Source organism: Lemur catta, chromosome 21 (genome assembly GCF_020740605.2).
Source record: "Lemur catta isolate mLemCat1 chromosome 21, mLemCat1.pri, whole genome shotgun sequence".
NCBI lineage: Eukaryota > Metazoa > Chordata > Mammalia > Primates > Lemuridae > Lemur > Lemur catta.
This window is the reverse complement of record NC_059148.1, coordinates 8,151,701-8,163,530: the sequence shown is the minus strand read 5'-3', so window position 1 is coordinate 8,163,530 and position 11,830 is coordinate 8,151,701. Positions and strand designations below refer to the sequence as shown.

General features: G+C 50.9%; 1 protein-coding gene across 3 annotated transcripts; it reads left to right on the top strand.

Annotated features, from left to right (window-relative positions):
• The first annotated feature begins 6,375 nt into the window (after nucleotides 1–6,375).
• On the top strand, nucleotides 6,376–11,449 carry LOC123626284 (coiled-coil domain-containing protein 74A-like). 3 transcript variants are annotated; one of them, XM_045535231.1, is made up of 8 exons: nucleotides 6,376–6,661; nucleotides 7,552–7,596; nucleotides 8,691–8,750; nucleotides 9,567–9,690; nucleotides 10,419–10,608; nucleotides 10,690–10,769; nucleotides 10,848–10,904; nucleotides 11,078–11,449. In XM_045535231.1, the coding sequence occupies exons 1-8, from the start codon at nucleotides 6,403–6,405 to the stop codon at nucleotides 11,214–11,216; spliced, it is 954 nt and encodes a 317-aa protein (XP_045391187.1). In that variant the 5' UTR covers nucleotides 6,376–6,402; the 3' UTR covers nucleotides 11,217–11,449. The 3 variants fall into 3 exon arrangements, with proteins under 3 accessions (XP_045391187.1, XP_045391186.1, XP_045391184.1); XM_045535230.1 differs by having other exon boundaries at nucleotides 6,403–6,661; nucleotides 11,048–11,135; XM_045535228.1 differs by lacking the exon at nucleotides 8,691–8,750 and having other exon boundaries at nucleotides 6,403–6,661.
• The last annotated feature ends 381 nt before the right edge of the window (nucleotides 11,450–11,830 follow it).

Genomic DNA, 11,830 nt, shown 5'->3' with positions numbered 1-11,830 from the left:
AGTATCTTTTGTGAAGTTTGGTAACTTCACTTTTTGTTTTCTACATGATTTAAAAGACTAATGTTTAAAAAGAATTATTAGTCTATATTTTTGGACACACAATGTATAAGTAATGTAATTTTATGACAGTACTGACAGGGAGCTGGGTGCAGTGGTTCATGCCTGTAATCCCAGTGCTTTGGGAGGCTGAGATGGGAGAATCACTTGAGGCCAGGAGTTCAAGACTAGCCTCAGCAACATAGCAAGACCCCATCTCTACGAAAAAATAGAAAAAATCAGCCAGGCTTGGTGATACGTACCTGCAGTCTCAGCTACTTGGGAGGCTGAGGCAGGAAGATCACTTAAGCCCAAGATTTTTTAATTTCAAATTCCAATTGTTCATGGTTGATGTGTAGCAAAGCAACCGACTTTTGTACATTAATCTTGCATCCTGAAACCTGGCTATAATTGCTCATTAGTTCCAAGAGACGTTTTTATTGATTGTTTGGTATTTCCTACATAGATAACCATGTTATCGTGGACAAAGATAGTTTTACTTCATATGACATATGATTTTTTTTCTTCAGTCTGTTGATGTGATGGATAACATTAATTGATTTTCAAATGTTGAAATGTCCTTGCATACATGGAATGAATCCCACTTCCTCATGGCATCTAATTATTTATACATTGTTGGATTTGATTTGCTGATATTTCTTTGCAGATCTTTGTCTCTATGTTCATGAGAAATGTTGGTCTCCACTTCTGCTTTCTTTGTAATGTCTGTCTGGTTTTGGTATCATGGTAATTCCAGCCTCATTCAATTCGTTAGGAAGTATTCCTTCTGCTTCTTATTCCAGAAGAGCTTGTAGATAATGGATATAATTTCCTCCTTAAACGTTTGATAGAACTCATCCACAAAACCACATGAACCTGGTACCTTATATTTTAGAGGGGTTTTAATTATTGATTCAATTTCTTTAATTGATATAGACTTATTCATATTATCTAATTCTTATGTGAGTTTTGGTAGATTTGTCTTTCAAGGAATTGTTCTATTTCATCTGGTTATCAAATTTTTGGGCATAGAGCTATTCATCATATTCCTTTATCATCTTCTTAATGTCCATGGGATCAATAGCGTTGGCCCCTCTTTCATTTTCAATATTAGTAATTTCCCTGTTTTTTCTTGGTTAGCTTGGCTCGAGATTTGCCAATTTCATTGACAAGTTATATTTTCATTTTAGTTGAAACAATTTGAAATTTTACTTGAGACTTCTTCTTTGACCCACAGGTTATCTAAGAAATGTGTCGTTTAATCTCTAAGCATTTGGGGGGTTTCCAGCTACCCGTTGTGCTTTAAGAGCAGGCATTGCATGATTTCTGTTCCTTTAAATTTGTTAAGATATGTTTTATGGTCCAGCATGTGGCTTATCCCGGTGAATGTTCCCTGTGAACTTGATTAAGAATGTGTATTCTGCTGTTGCTGGATGAAGTGTTAGATCTATGTCAATTAGATCTAATTTATTAATGCTGCTGTTTCAGTTTAACTTTGTCCTTATTGATTTTCTGCCTGCTGGATTTGTCCATTTCTGAGAGAGGGGTGTTGAAATCTCCTGCTATAATAGGTAAATTCATCTATTTCTCCTTGAAGTTTTATCAGTTTTTGCCTCGTGTATTTTATTGGCCTGTTGTTGAATGTATACATATTAAATATTGTTATGTCTTCTTGGAGAATTGAGCCCTTCATCAGTATATAATGCCCCTCTTTATCTGTGATAATTTTCCTTGCTCTGAAGGCTGCATCTGAAATTAATATAGCTACCATAGCTTTCATCTGATTAGTGTTAGGATGATATACTTTTGCCATTCCTTTCCTTTTAATTTATGTGTATCTTTATATTTAAAGTGGGTTTCTTATTGACAACATATTGCTAGGTCTCATTATTTTTTAACACACTCTGATAGTCTGTGTCTTGTAATTGGTGTATTTAGGCCAATGGCATTTAAAGTGATTGTTGATATAGTTGTATAATATCTACTATATTTGTCAATACCTTTGTTTCTTTCTCTCTTTTTTTGCCTTCCACTTTTTTCTGTCTTCTCTAGTTTTAATCAAGCATTTTATATTATTACTTTCACATTATATATTATTACTTTCACATTTTATATTAATACTTCACTTTTCCTCCTCTTTTAGCATATCCTCCCTCCTATTCCTTATACCATAGCTGTCATTCAATTCACCCATCCATCAGCTATACTTACTGAATACATGTCACTGTAATTATATTAAACAAATTGTCATATGATAAACTAATTAAGAAGAAGAATAGAAGATTTCTATTTTATCTTCATTTATTCCTTCTCTAATCTCGTCCTTTTTATGTAGATCCAAATTTTCTACATCATTTTCCTTTTCTTCTGTATAATTTATTTTAACATTTCTTGCAAAGCAGGTCTACTGATGACAAAGTCCCTCAATTTTTGTTTGTCCTAGAAATTATTTCTCCTTCATTTTTGATGGAAAATTTAGCTGGATTCTAGGTTGGTGGACTTTCCCCTTCAACTTCTCCTTCTCTTATTGCTTGCACACTTTCTGAGAAGTTTGATGTAATTTTTTTTTTTTTAGAGACAGGGTCTTGCTATGTTGCCCAGGCTGTCCTCAAGTGATCCTCCTCCCTTGGCCTCCCCAAGTGCTGGGAATGCAAGCGTGAGCCACCATGTCCAGCCTCAATGTAATTCTTATACTTGCTACTCTATAGGTCAGGTGTATTTTTCCCTCTGGCTTTCTTCAAGATTTTCTCTTCGTCTTTAATTTTCTGCAATTTGAATAAGATATACCCTTCGTTTTTTGTCTTTTTTGTTTGTTTGTTTTTGGGGTTTTTTTTTTTTTGTAGATTTTTTGGTATTTATCCTGCTTGGTGTTCTCTGAACTTTCTGGATCTGTGGTTTGTTGTCTCTCATTAATTTCATAAAATTTTCAGTCATTATTGCTTCAAATATTTCTTCTGTTGTTGTCTCTCTTCTCCTTCTGGTATTCCCATTATGCATATATGTTACATTTTTGGTAATTGTCCCTGAGTTCTTGTATATTCTGTTCTGTCTTTCCATTCGCTTTTTTTCTTTGCATTTCAGTTTTGGGCATTTCTGTTGATATTTCTTCAACTTGAGAACTAAAAATCCTAAGCCCCCAACCAACTGAACAGACACCCTCTTGGCCAAAAGGACCCCAGAGAAACCTTAAACACTGAGTTCCTGGCCATGTTGGGACAGGAGGTTGGATATGCCTCATTATACCCTCTCCCTTTTGCAGTTTAGACACAATGACCAAGCAGCACTGATGTTAAAATAGAGATCATAAGATTGGCGGAACAGACTCTTTGCAGCAATAAGATGCCAAATTATACACAAGACCTAAAGTAAAGATTAACTCATGCACCCCTATATTTAAAGAATAAACTATGTTCTAACTGCCACAAGGTTTTTCTTTTTCTCCAACGCCTAAATAAGCACTGGTCAGGAGATGAGCTGTATTGAAACAATTGAAGTTCATCTACTACCAGATGCTAACTGGCCCCCTTGTTCCACAAGCCATAACTACAGCTTTGGTTGGATAAGAGATGGATTTCAGTGACTTTCTCCTGTTAAGAGACCACTGACCATGGACTGATTCTGGTCAGTTTTACAGAGGCTGTGACTGGGTGACTTCATGTCCCTGCTTCACCTTCTGATGCATAGCGCCCAATTGTAATACATTTCAATGTTAGGTCTCCATCCCAACATGGGATGCAAGTAATATACATGTTTGCTTGTCACGTGTGTGTGAGAATGCTTTTGTGAATATTCATAGCTTCTCCTGTAACCCGTTGAATATGTATGTTCAGCCAGCCCATACGCATAAAGCTCCTGCCCTGACCTCTCCTTCTTGGTAGTGCTTGCCTCTGGTTTCGGCCAGAGGCCTGCTTCCCAGCTTAAAGGTTGTAACTCTTTATAATAAATAAAATTCTCCTTTTTTAAATTTATAGATCTCATGTTCTTTTGTTTTGTTTGAGACAGGGTCTCACTCTGTTACCAGGCTAGAATGCAGTGGCATCAGTGTAGCTCACAGCAACCTCAAACTCCTGGGCTCAAGCGATCCTCCGGCCTCAGCCTCCCCAGTAGCTGGGTTTATAGGGCGTGAGCCACTGCACCCTGCCTAGATCTCATATTTTTAAGTCAACAAAGTTCACCCATTTTTTTCCTTGGCCAAGTCTTAGTCTACTGATGAGCCCATCAAAGACATTCTTCATTTCTGTTACAGTGTTTTGGACTTCTCACATTTTTTTATTCTTTCTTAGACTTTCCATCTCTCTGTTTTCATTACCCATCTGTTACTTCATATTGTCCACTTTTCCCATTAGAACCCTCTGCATATTAATCATAGTTGTTTTATATTCTGGTCTGAGAATTGCAACATCTCTGCTATATCTGACTCTGTCTCTTCAAACTGTGTTTTTCATTTTTAGTACACTTTGCAATTTTGTTTTGAAAGCTGGACCCTTTGGTGTGATCTTAGCTCACCACAGCCTCAAACATCTGTGCTCAAGCAATCCTCCCATCTCAGCCTCCCAAGTAACTGGGACTACAGGCATGCCACCATGCTTGGCTAATTTTTAAACATTTTTTTCTAGAGAGAGGGACTCGCTATGTTGCTGAGGCTGGTTTCCAACTCCTGGCCTCAAGCAATCCTCCCACCTTGGCCTCCCAAAGTGCTGGGATTACAGGTGTGAGCACTACCACATCTGGCCAGATTTTTTAACTCTCAAACTTGTCCACAGTGAACAAACAGAAAATCAACAAATCTTTTTAGATCCATTAGATCAATGACCATTTAGGTTTTCCTACCCTGGTATTGCTTCCCACAGCAGTTTCTGCCCCAGCAAGTTGTATGTACCTGTCTGTGTCTCCGACTTTTGGAGCAGTGGTTTGCCCTGTGACCTCAATTCTCTTATGGATCTAAGAAGAGTTGTTGATTTTCAGTTTGGTCAGCATTTTTTCCTGTGTGGATGAGAGTGATGAGTTCCAACCTCTTTACATGCCAGACCAGGAGACCAGAAATCCAGATATGTTTTCAGTTCTAGGATTTCCATTTTCCTGGGATATTGTTTTTAAATTTTCCATGGTTTCAATCACTATAGCAATCTTTTTCTGTAGAACTTTAATATATGTATTGTAAAGTACTTTTCTGTTGATTCCATTATCTAGAATTATTTGTGGATCTGTCTCCATTGACTGAATCTTTTCTCTTGAGCATAAGACTTGCCTGTTACTTTGCATGTCTAGTACTTCATGGACAATGCATCGTACAGACTACGGATTCTGCTGGCATTCTCTGAAGAATGATGGCTTTTGTTCTCTAGGTAGTTTAATTACTGGAAGATCACCATGAACTTGTGGAGGCTGGGCTTTAAGTCTTACTAAGATGAATATATTTTGATTTTGCCTTTAGTCCTAGGCAGATCCCTTATTTCTAGAACACAGTGTTTACTCCCAAGGTGTGGCCTTTTTGGGGTGTAAGTGGAAATCGGAGGCATTTACCAAGCTTCTCTAACTTATAAATTCCAAACATTGTCTCCCCAGAAAAGACAGCAAATGAACATCTCAGCTCTTTCTGCCTCCCAGCTCTTTGTCTTTCTCCCCAGAATCGTGTTCACCCGCGTGTGTGTGTGTGTGTGTGTGTGTGTGTGTGTGTGCAGATCAAGGTCAGCCACATACTGGAGGGGAGTGTATAGCTTCAGGCTCCTCCCCGACTGTAGCTCCAGACTCCCCGCATCTCGCCCTGGATTCCCAGCTGCAGCGCTAGATCCGACTCCTCCTCCTGGAGCTGATAACCTGTGTCTTTCCGTCTGAGACCCGGCTGGCTGGAGAGAGAGCCCTTGGGGGGAAATAGCTTTTCTTCCAAGAAGCCCCTCCCCTCCTGCTTTGCGTCCCTCTCCCGTGCCTTCAGACACATGGTCCCCCCTTTCTATTTTGTCCACATTTCACAATGCACGATGATTCTGCAATTATTGGAACCTTTTGATTTTTGAACCTGTAACCATATCACCTATTCAAAGAGTGAACTATTAAAACGAAAACAAAGAGAAGGAAATATTAAGACCCGCTGTAAAGGCAGACAGTTCTTTGACGTTATGGTCAGAGGGTGCCTTTGGAGCGACCCAGGTGCAGGGTGGCCGCAGACCCCACCCCTGCGCTCAGGCCCCGCCCCTGCCTCCAGCCCCACCCCTCGCGCCCAGGCCCCGCCCCTGCCTCCAGCCCCGCACGGCCCCGTGCGCGCCTAGGCCCCAACCCCCGCCCCTCGGTCGCGCCCGTTTCCATGGCGACGCGGCGCCAGGCCGGGGCGGCCCGGCCACCGAGCGGGCGTGCAGCGGCGGCGGCGACATGAGCGGGGCGGCAGTGGCAGCGGGGGTGAGGCCCCCCAGCTCGACGACCCCGGGCTCCCGAGGTGCGTCGCGCCCGCGCCAGCGCCAGCCCACGGGCCTCGCGCTGCCGGGGCCGCACCCCGCGCAGCCGGGACACAGCGACGCGCAGAAGCGGGTCGTGGACCTGGAGAAGAGCCTGCAGTTCCTGCAGCAGCAGCACTCGGAGACGCTGGCCAAGCTCCACGAGGAGATCGAGTACCTGAAGCGGGAGAACAAGGGTGAGTCGGGCCGCCCGGACCACGCCGGCCGGAGGACGCGGGCGGCAAGCCCCGCGCCGGGCCTGCCACGCTGCTCTCCCGCCCGGCACGGAGACCGGGTGTCGTGGGCGCTGCCCTCCCTGTCGCCCGTCCCGCTGGGCAGTGTCACTTGGGACGTTCGGCCGCCAGCCCTCTCTCGGCAGGGTCAGGCCCACCCCGTTATTAAGAAACTTAGAGAAGTAAGACGGACCCGAGAACCGGCGAGGGCGCGGCCCGGAGAGCTCCTCCCATAGACACGAGCGGACGGTGGCCCGGCCCCTGCGCCCTGTGCCCACACCGCCGGGCCTCCCTCGCTTACACCCCGCGCTCCTCACCCCTGGGCCCTCCGAAACCTGCCGCGATGCCACCGCGCCTCACTCCGGCCTCAGCGTCAGCTGGAGCTCCTCCGCCTGGCGCTGTGGCTGCTGCCTCACTTTCTCCCCGCCCCCTCTAGTGCCACCTCACCTGAGTGCCAGTATCCCTTCACTGGGCATCCGCTATGCGGGGACCCCTGCCCGGGCCCAGGCTGGACCTGGCCGGCCGGGTCCCCCAGACGCCACTCAATTAATACACTGACTGCATTTGCTCCTGTGGCCCTGGAATCCAGCAGGGCTGGGCCCTCCCAACTCACCTCTGCACCCCTGGAGCCAGGCCTGGGGGCGCCCTGTAGTCGTCTCAGCCGTGGGGCGGGGCAGGACAGGCCGAGTGCTGCAGGGGAAGCCGCCAGCCGCCTTCCTGTCCTGGGGGCCCAAGGCAAAGGCGCGCTGGAGAAAGCAAGCAGGACTCAAGGGGCGGGGACATGGACCAAGCCTCTCTGCCTGGCTATGGCTTTGCTTTGAAAGTGACAAAGACAGCATGTGCTTTGCTTTCAGATCTCCACTACAAGCTCATAATGAATCAGAGGCCACAGAAGAAAGGTGAGTCTGAGGCCCTTCGGCACCCACTGGGAAGTCCCCCCATGCAGAGCAGCAACCCCCCACACTGTCCGTGCCCACCCAGCTGCACTGGCCCCCAGTGCCAACCCAGCGGGGATGGGTTTGCGGGACCTGGACAGATGCTATTGTCCCCCAGCCATGGCTGGGTAACTTTATGCACCCAAGCACAGCAGGTGCTACACTCAGTGAGCCAGAGGCCTGAGGCCTGTGCAGCTGGGAGGAGGGGGCGGAGCAGAGCACCTGGGGGGGCGGGGGTGCTGCCAGACCCCCCTCCCCGCCCCCGCATCTGAACAGAGCTCCTGGAACAGCCCCTGCCCTCCTGGGTCTCACTCCCCTGCTGGGTGCTCTCACTCCGACAGCTGCTATGGTGGCTCCAGGTGCCCCAGCCCTGTGCCTCTGAGTCCTTACACCTGTGCCAGGTTGCTCTGGGCATACTCCTACCGATAGATCGATAGATTGTTTCTTGTCACCTCCTCAGCAACCATGGGCCGGGGTAGGGAAGAAAGCAGAGTCCGAGACCTGCAGCCACTTGTCCAAGGCACTTCCTCATCCTGATGACGGTGGCTCCCTGCCCAGCCCAGGGACACCAGTTGGGTTCTTGGGCTTACTCTCCCCATCACCTCTGGGCCTAGGTCTGACTTCAGGGGGCCTGACTGGGGAACAGGGCCAGCCTGGGTGGTGCTCAGGGCTCTCTTCCTGGGGTATACGCAGAGAATGGGATGGGGGGAGGACCCTTCTCTAGTGGGTGTGGCAGCTCAGTGAGTTGTTCAGAGCAAAGGGTGTCCCAAGTTAGTGGTCCCTTTTCCCAGCCCTGCAGTGCCTGGGGACCCTGTTGGGACATCAGAAAAAGTCATGCTCATTCAGGACCTGCTGCGACACTGGTCCCAAGCCCCCTGCTTTCTGAGTGGCCCCTCAGGAAACCACCTTTCTGGTGGCCTCTGTTCGCTGAGTCTGGGGCTGCCTCAACAGAGTGTGGGGCAGAGCAGGGAGGACACAGCCCTCCCGGGCTGAGGGGGGCTCTGTACCAGTGCACAGGCCCTGCAGAGCCGCCAGCTGGCCCGTGTGCTCCCCCGCAGGCAGCCTCTCCACTTCCAGCTTCCATTCCGCCAAGTCCATGTCAAACTTGACAGTGTCAGGTGAGCGGGCATCCTCCCCTGCTGGGGTCCCAGGCCTGGGTGGCCAAGGGTGCCGACCAGGGGGCTGAAAGCTGCTGCTGGGCAGACCGAAAGGTGGGTTCTGTGGGGTCAAAGGGTGAAGGGGTGGCTGAAGGGAGGCAAGGGATGCCCAGGTGCCGGCAAGCTGATGTGGGGGCACTGAGGTGGGCTGGGACAGGGCTGTGGGCTGGCAGGAGGGAGGCCCTAAGGTGAGGCTACAAAAGCAGGACAGGGGCTGGCTGTAAATGCGGGGTAGCAAGGCCCGGGGCAGACCCACCCTGGGGCAGGGCAGCAGGCAGTCAGGCGGGGCTGCAGGGGGGCTGAGTGCCCACTGAGCCTCCAGGGTGGTCTCCTAGGGAGAAGGATGTGCGCCAGCTGCCCCTAAGCAGGCAGGATGCAGGCGGCATGCCCCTGCCCACGTGGCCCTGGGCTTGTGGCATCGTTTGCAGAGCAAGCTTGAGCCTCTTCTCCCCACCCTGCCTTCCCCAAGAAGCCCAGCATCCTCACCAGTGGCAGCCCCACCTTTTCTGTGCAGGGCCCAGTGGGCGATGGGCCTGGTCCTTGGAGAGTGAACCAGGGCAGGCCGAGTCCCAGGCCTCTCACGCAGGTTCATTCTACCCACAATGGGCGCCGGCTTCCACCACTGACTGAGCATGCAGCAGGCGCCACCCACGGGCCGCACCCTCGCAAGCTCAGAGAAGGGGTTACTTGGGCCACACAGCCAGTCCTGGGGACTTGGGGACTTGGACAGCACTTCTGATGTCTATGGTGACTGGCCCTGTTGGGTCTAACTTACAGCCAACTCTCAAGGCAAGGTCAGGCCTCAGCCCAGTTCCTTCAAGAAGCAAGACTCCAAGGCAGACCTGGAGGAGGAGCCCGGAGGCAAGCCGGACAGAGCTCCTGGGGTGCAGAGGCAGGCCAGGTGAGGCACACGCACACCCTGGAGCCAGGCCTGCATGCCACAGTCCCGCCCCGGCGTCTTGCCAGCTGCTTTGCCCTTTGCTCCACGGGCCTGTTTCCGACGTGACCAAGGCTCATGAAAGCTACGACTGCCAGGCTCCACCCATCTGGTGGGCGCTGTCTTCCTCCCCTCCCCTAGAAGTGTGCCGACCTGAGCCCCTAAACCACTTTCTCAGAGAAAAGAAACAAAAAGTAATCTTTTTCACCAAGAAAACAGTGAGTCAGGCTCCTGGGCCTGCAGCTCCCAGCCACACCTGCCTTTGGAAGGCACTGCTCCAGCAAGACAGCCAGGCCAGGCACTGGTGACCCCCGAGCTTCCGGGAACTGCCCTGGGACACTGTAGAGTGCACACTTTGGGTAGGACGTGGAGCAGGACAGGCATAGCCCTAGGATTCCCCCGAGACCAGCCTGAGATGCTTGAGGACCAAGGGCAGCCTGGCAGCTAGCTGCTCACTCTCTGAGCCACATCTGACCCTCAGTGGACCTTCAGAGGGAACAAAGGCATGGGTGGGCCCAGGTCACAGCTGGCCCCAACAACACCCACCTGGTGCCCAGAGCACCCTCGGCAGCAGAAGGGAGCCCAGCCCTCTTCCCCACACCGGCCCCACACTGGCCTGGGGAGGGGTGCCGGGTGGGTGATTAGGCCAGTCCAGGCAGGTCACCTCTGGGCTGCTGCAATGACTGTTTCAGAAATGAGGAAGTGGACACCTTTAACTCAGGGGTCACCTGGGCAGCAGGCAGCCAGCACAGGGGCAGGCAGGCAACAGGGGCACCCCCCTCGATGAGCCTGGCCCTGCGCCTGCGCAAGCCTACCACGCTTCAGCAATGTGAGGTGGTCATCCGCCAGCTGTGGAACGCCAACCTTCTGCAGGCCCAAGAGGTGAGGCCCCGGGCAGAGGTGGCCCTGAGTGGCCCGGCACCTCGGCAGGTGCACCTCCATCTCCCCTCCCCTGCCTTTCAGCTGCAGCACCTCAAGTCCCTCCTGGAGGAGAGCCAGAGGCACAAGACTGCCCCTGAGGAGGCCGGGCTGACTTCTCCCAAGTGAGTGCCCCGGCACCCCACCCCACCTGTCCCAGCAGGGCCTGTCCAGGGCTCACTGCTGACCCTTCCTTCACCCAGGGACCAGGAGCCCATGCACCTCCCCAAGGTCTCCAGCAAGAACCTCTCTAAGAAATGGTGAGTACCCCGCATGGGGAGTAGGGTGGCTCCTACAGCCCAGCACTGGCAGAGAGTGGGGCTCAGAGCAGAGCCGGCCACGGCCTCGCTGGGCCCAGTTAGGGCTGGGCTGGGCCCCATCCGAGTCCTCACTTCTGAACCAGCTCGAGGTGACCATGCCTCTACTGCCACAGCCTGGTTCTGAGCCCGACGCCCGTGGCAGAGCGCTCCATCCTGCCTGCACTGAAGCAGACGCTGAAGAGCAACTTTGCAGAGCGGCAGAAGAGGCTGCAGGTGGTGCAGAACCGGCGCCTGCACCGCTCGGTGTTCTGAGCCCGCCTGGCACCTGCCCTTGGCCAGGCCTGAGGACCTGCAGCCGAAGAGACGAGCCCCCTCCACATAAGCCAAGCTAAAGTCCAAGATATACAAAACTCATGACAGATAAAGTACTTGACCTCCAAACTGAAGAACTGTTATTTTCTTGCTATTATTTTGCTATTCTGCATATACTCAAAAGCACATTACGCTCCCTGTTGAAGACTGAAAATAAAGCAATTTCTCTCCAAGCTGTGTCTCCTTCCTCACTGGCTACCCAGTGTTGCTTCCCAGCCCTTGGTCCTTATGCTGGCTCCCTGCTAGTCTGGATGGGACCTGCCCAGGCAGCGGCTCCTGCTCATCCCAGGACCTCACAGCCACCTGGGATGAGAAGCCTCGGCAAAGCCACACATGCCCTGCCTAGAGGCAGGGTGGCTTTCCTGGGCCACTGGCTGGGCTTGGAGCTGCCTCCTAGGAACATGGTCACTCTGGGTCTCCTGCCCAAACTGGCCACTCCTGGGGACAAGATGCTGTCCTCTCCTGCCCCGACACTCAACACCGCTGACGAGTGGTCTGGCAGAACCAGCCTTCCTCCGTGGAGCACCACGGCAAAGGAAGAACTGTCATCTCCA

Excerpts from the sequence above, each read along its gene's own strand:
- LOC123626284 (XM_045535231.1), top strand. The coding sequence starts at position 6,403 with ATGAGCGGGGCGGCAGTGGCAGCGGGGGTGAGGCCCCCCAGCTCGACG. Across the intron at positions 10,609-10,689 it reads ACCTTCTGCAGGCCCAAGAG|CTGCAGCACCTCAAGTCCCT; the intron begins GTGAGGCCCCGG and ends CCTGCCTTTCAG. Across the intron at positions 10,905-11,077 it reads AAGAACCTCTCTAAGAAATG|CCTGGTTCTGAGCCCGACGC; the intron begins GTGAGTACCCCG and ends CTACTGCCACAG.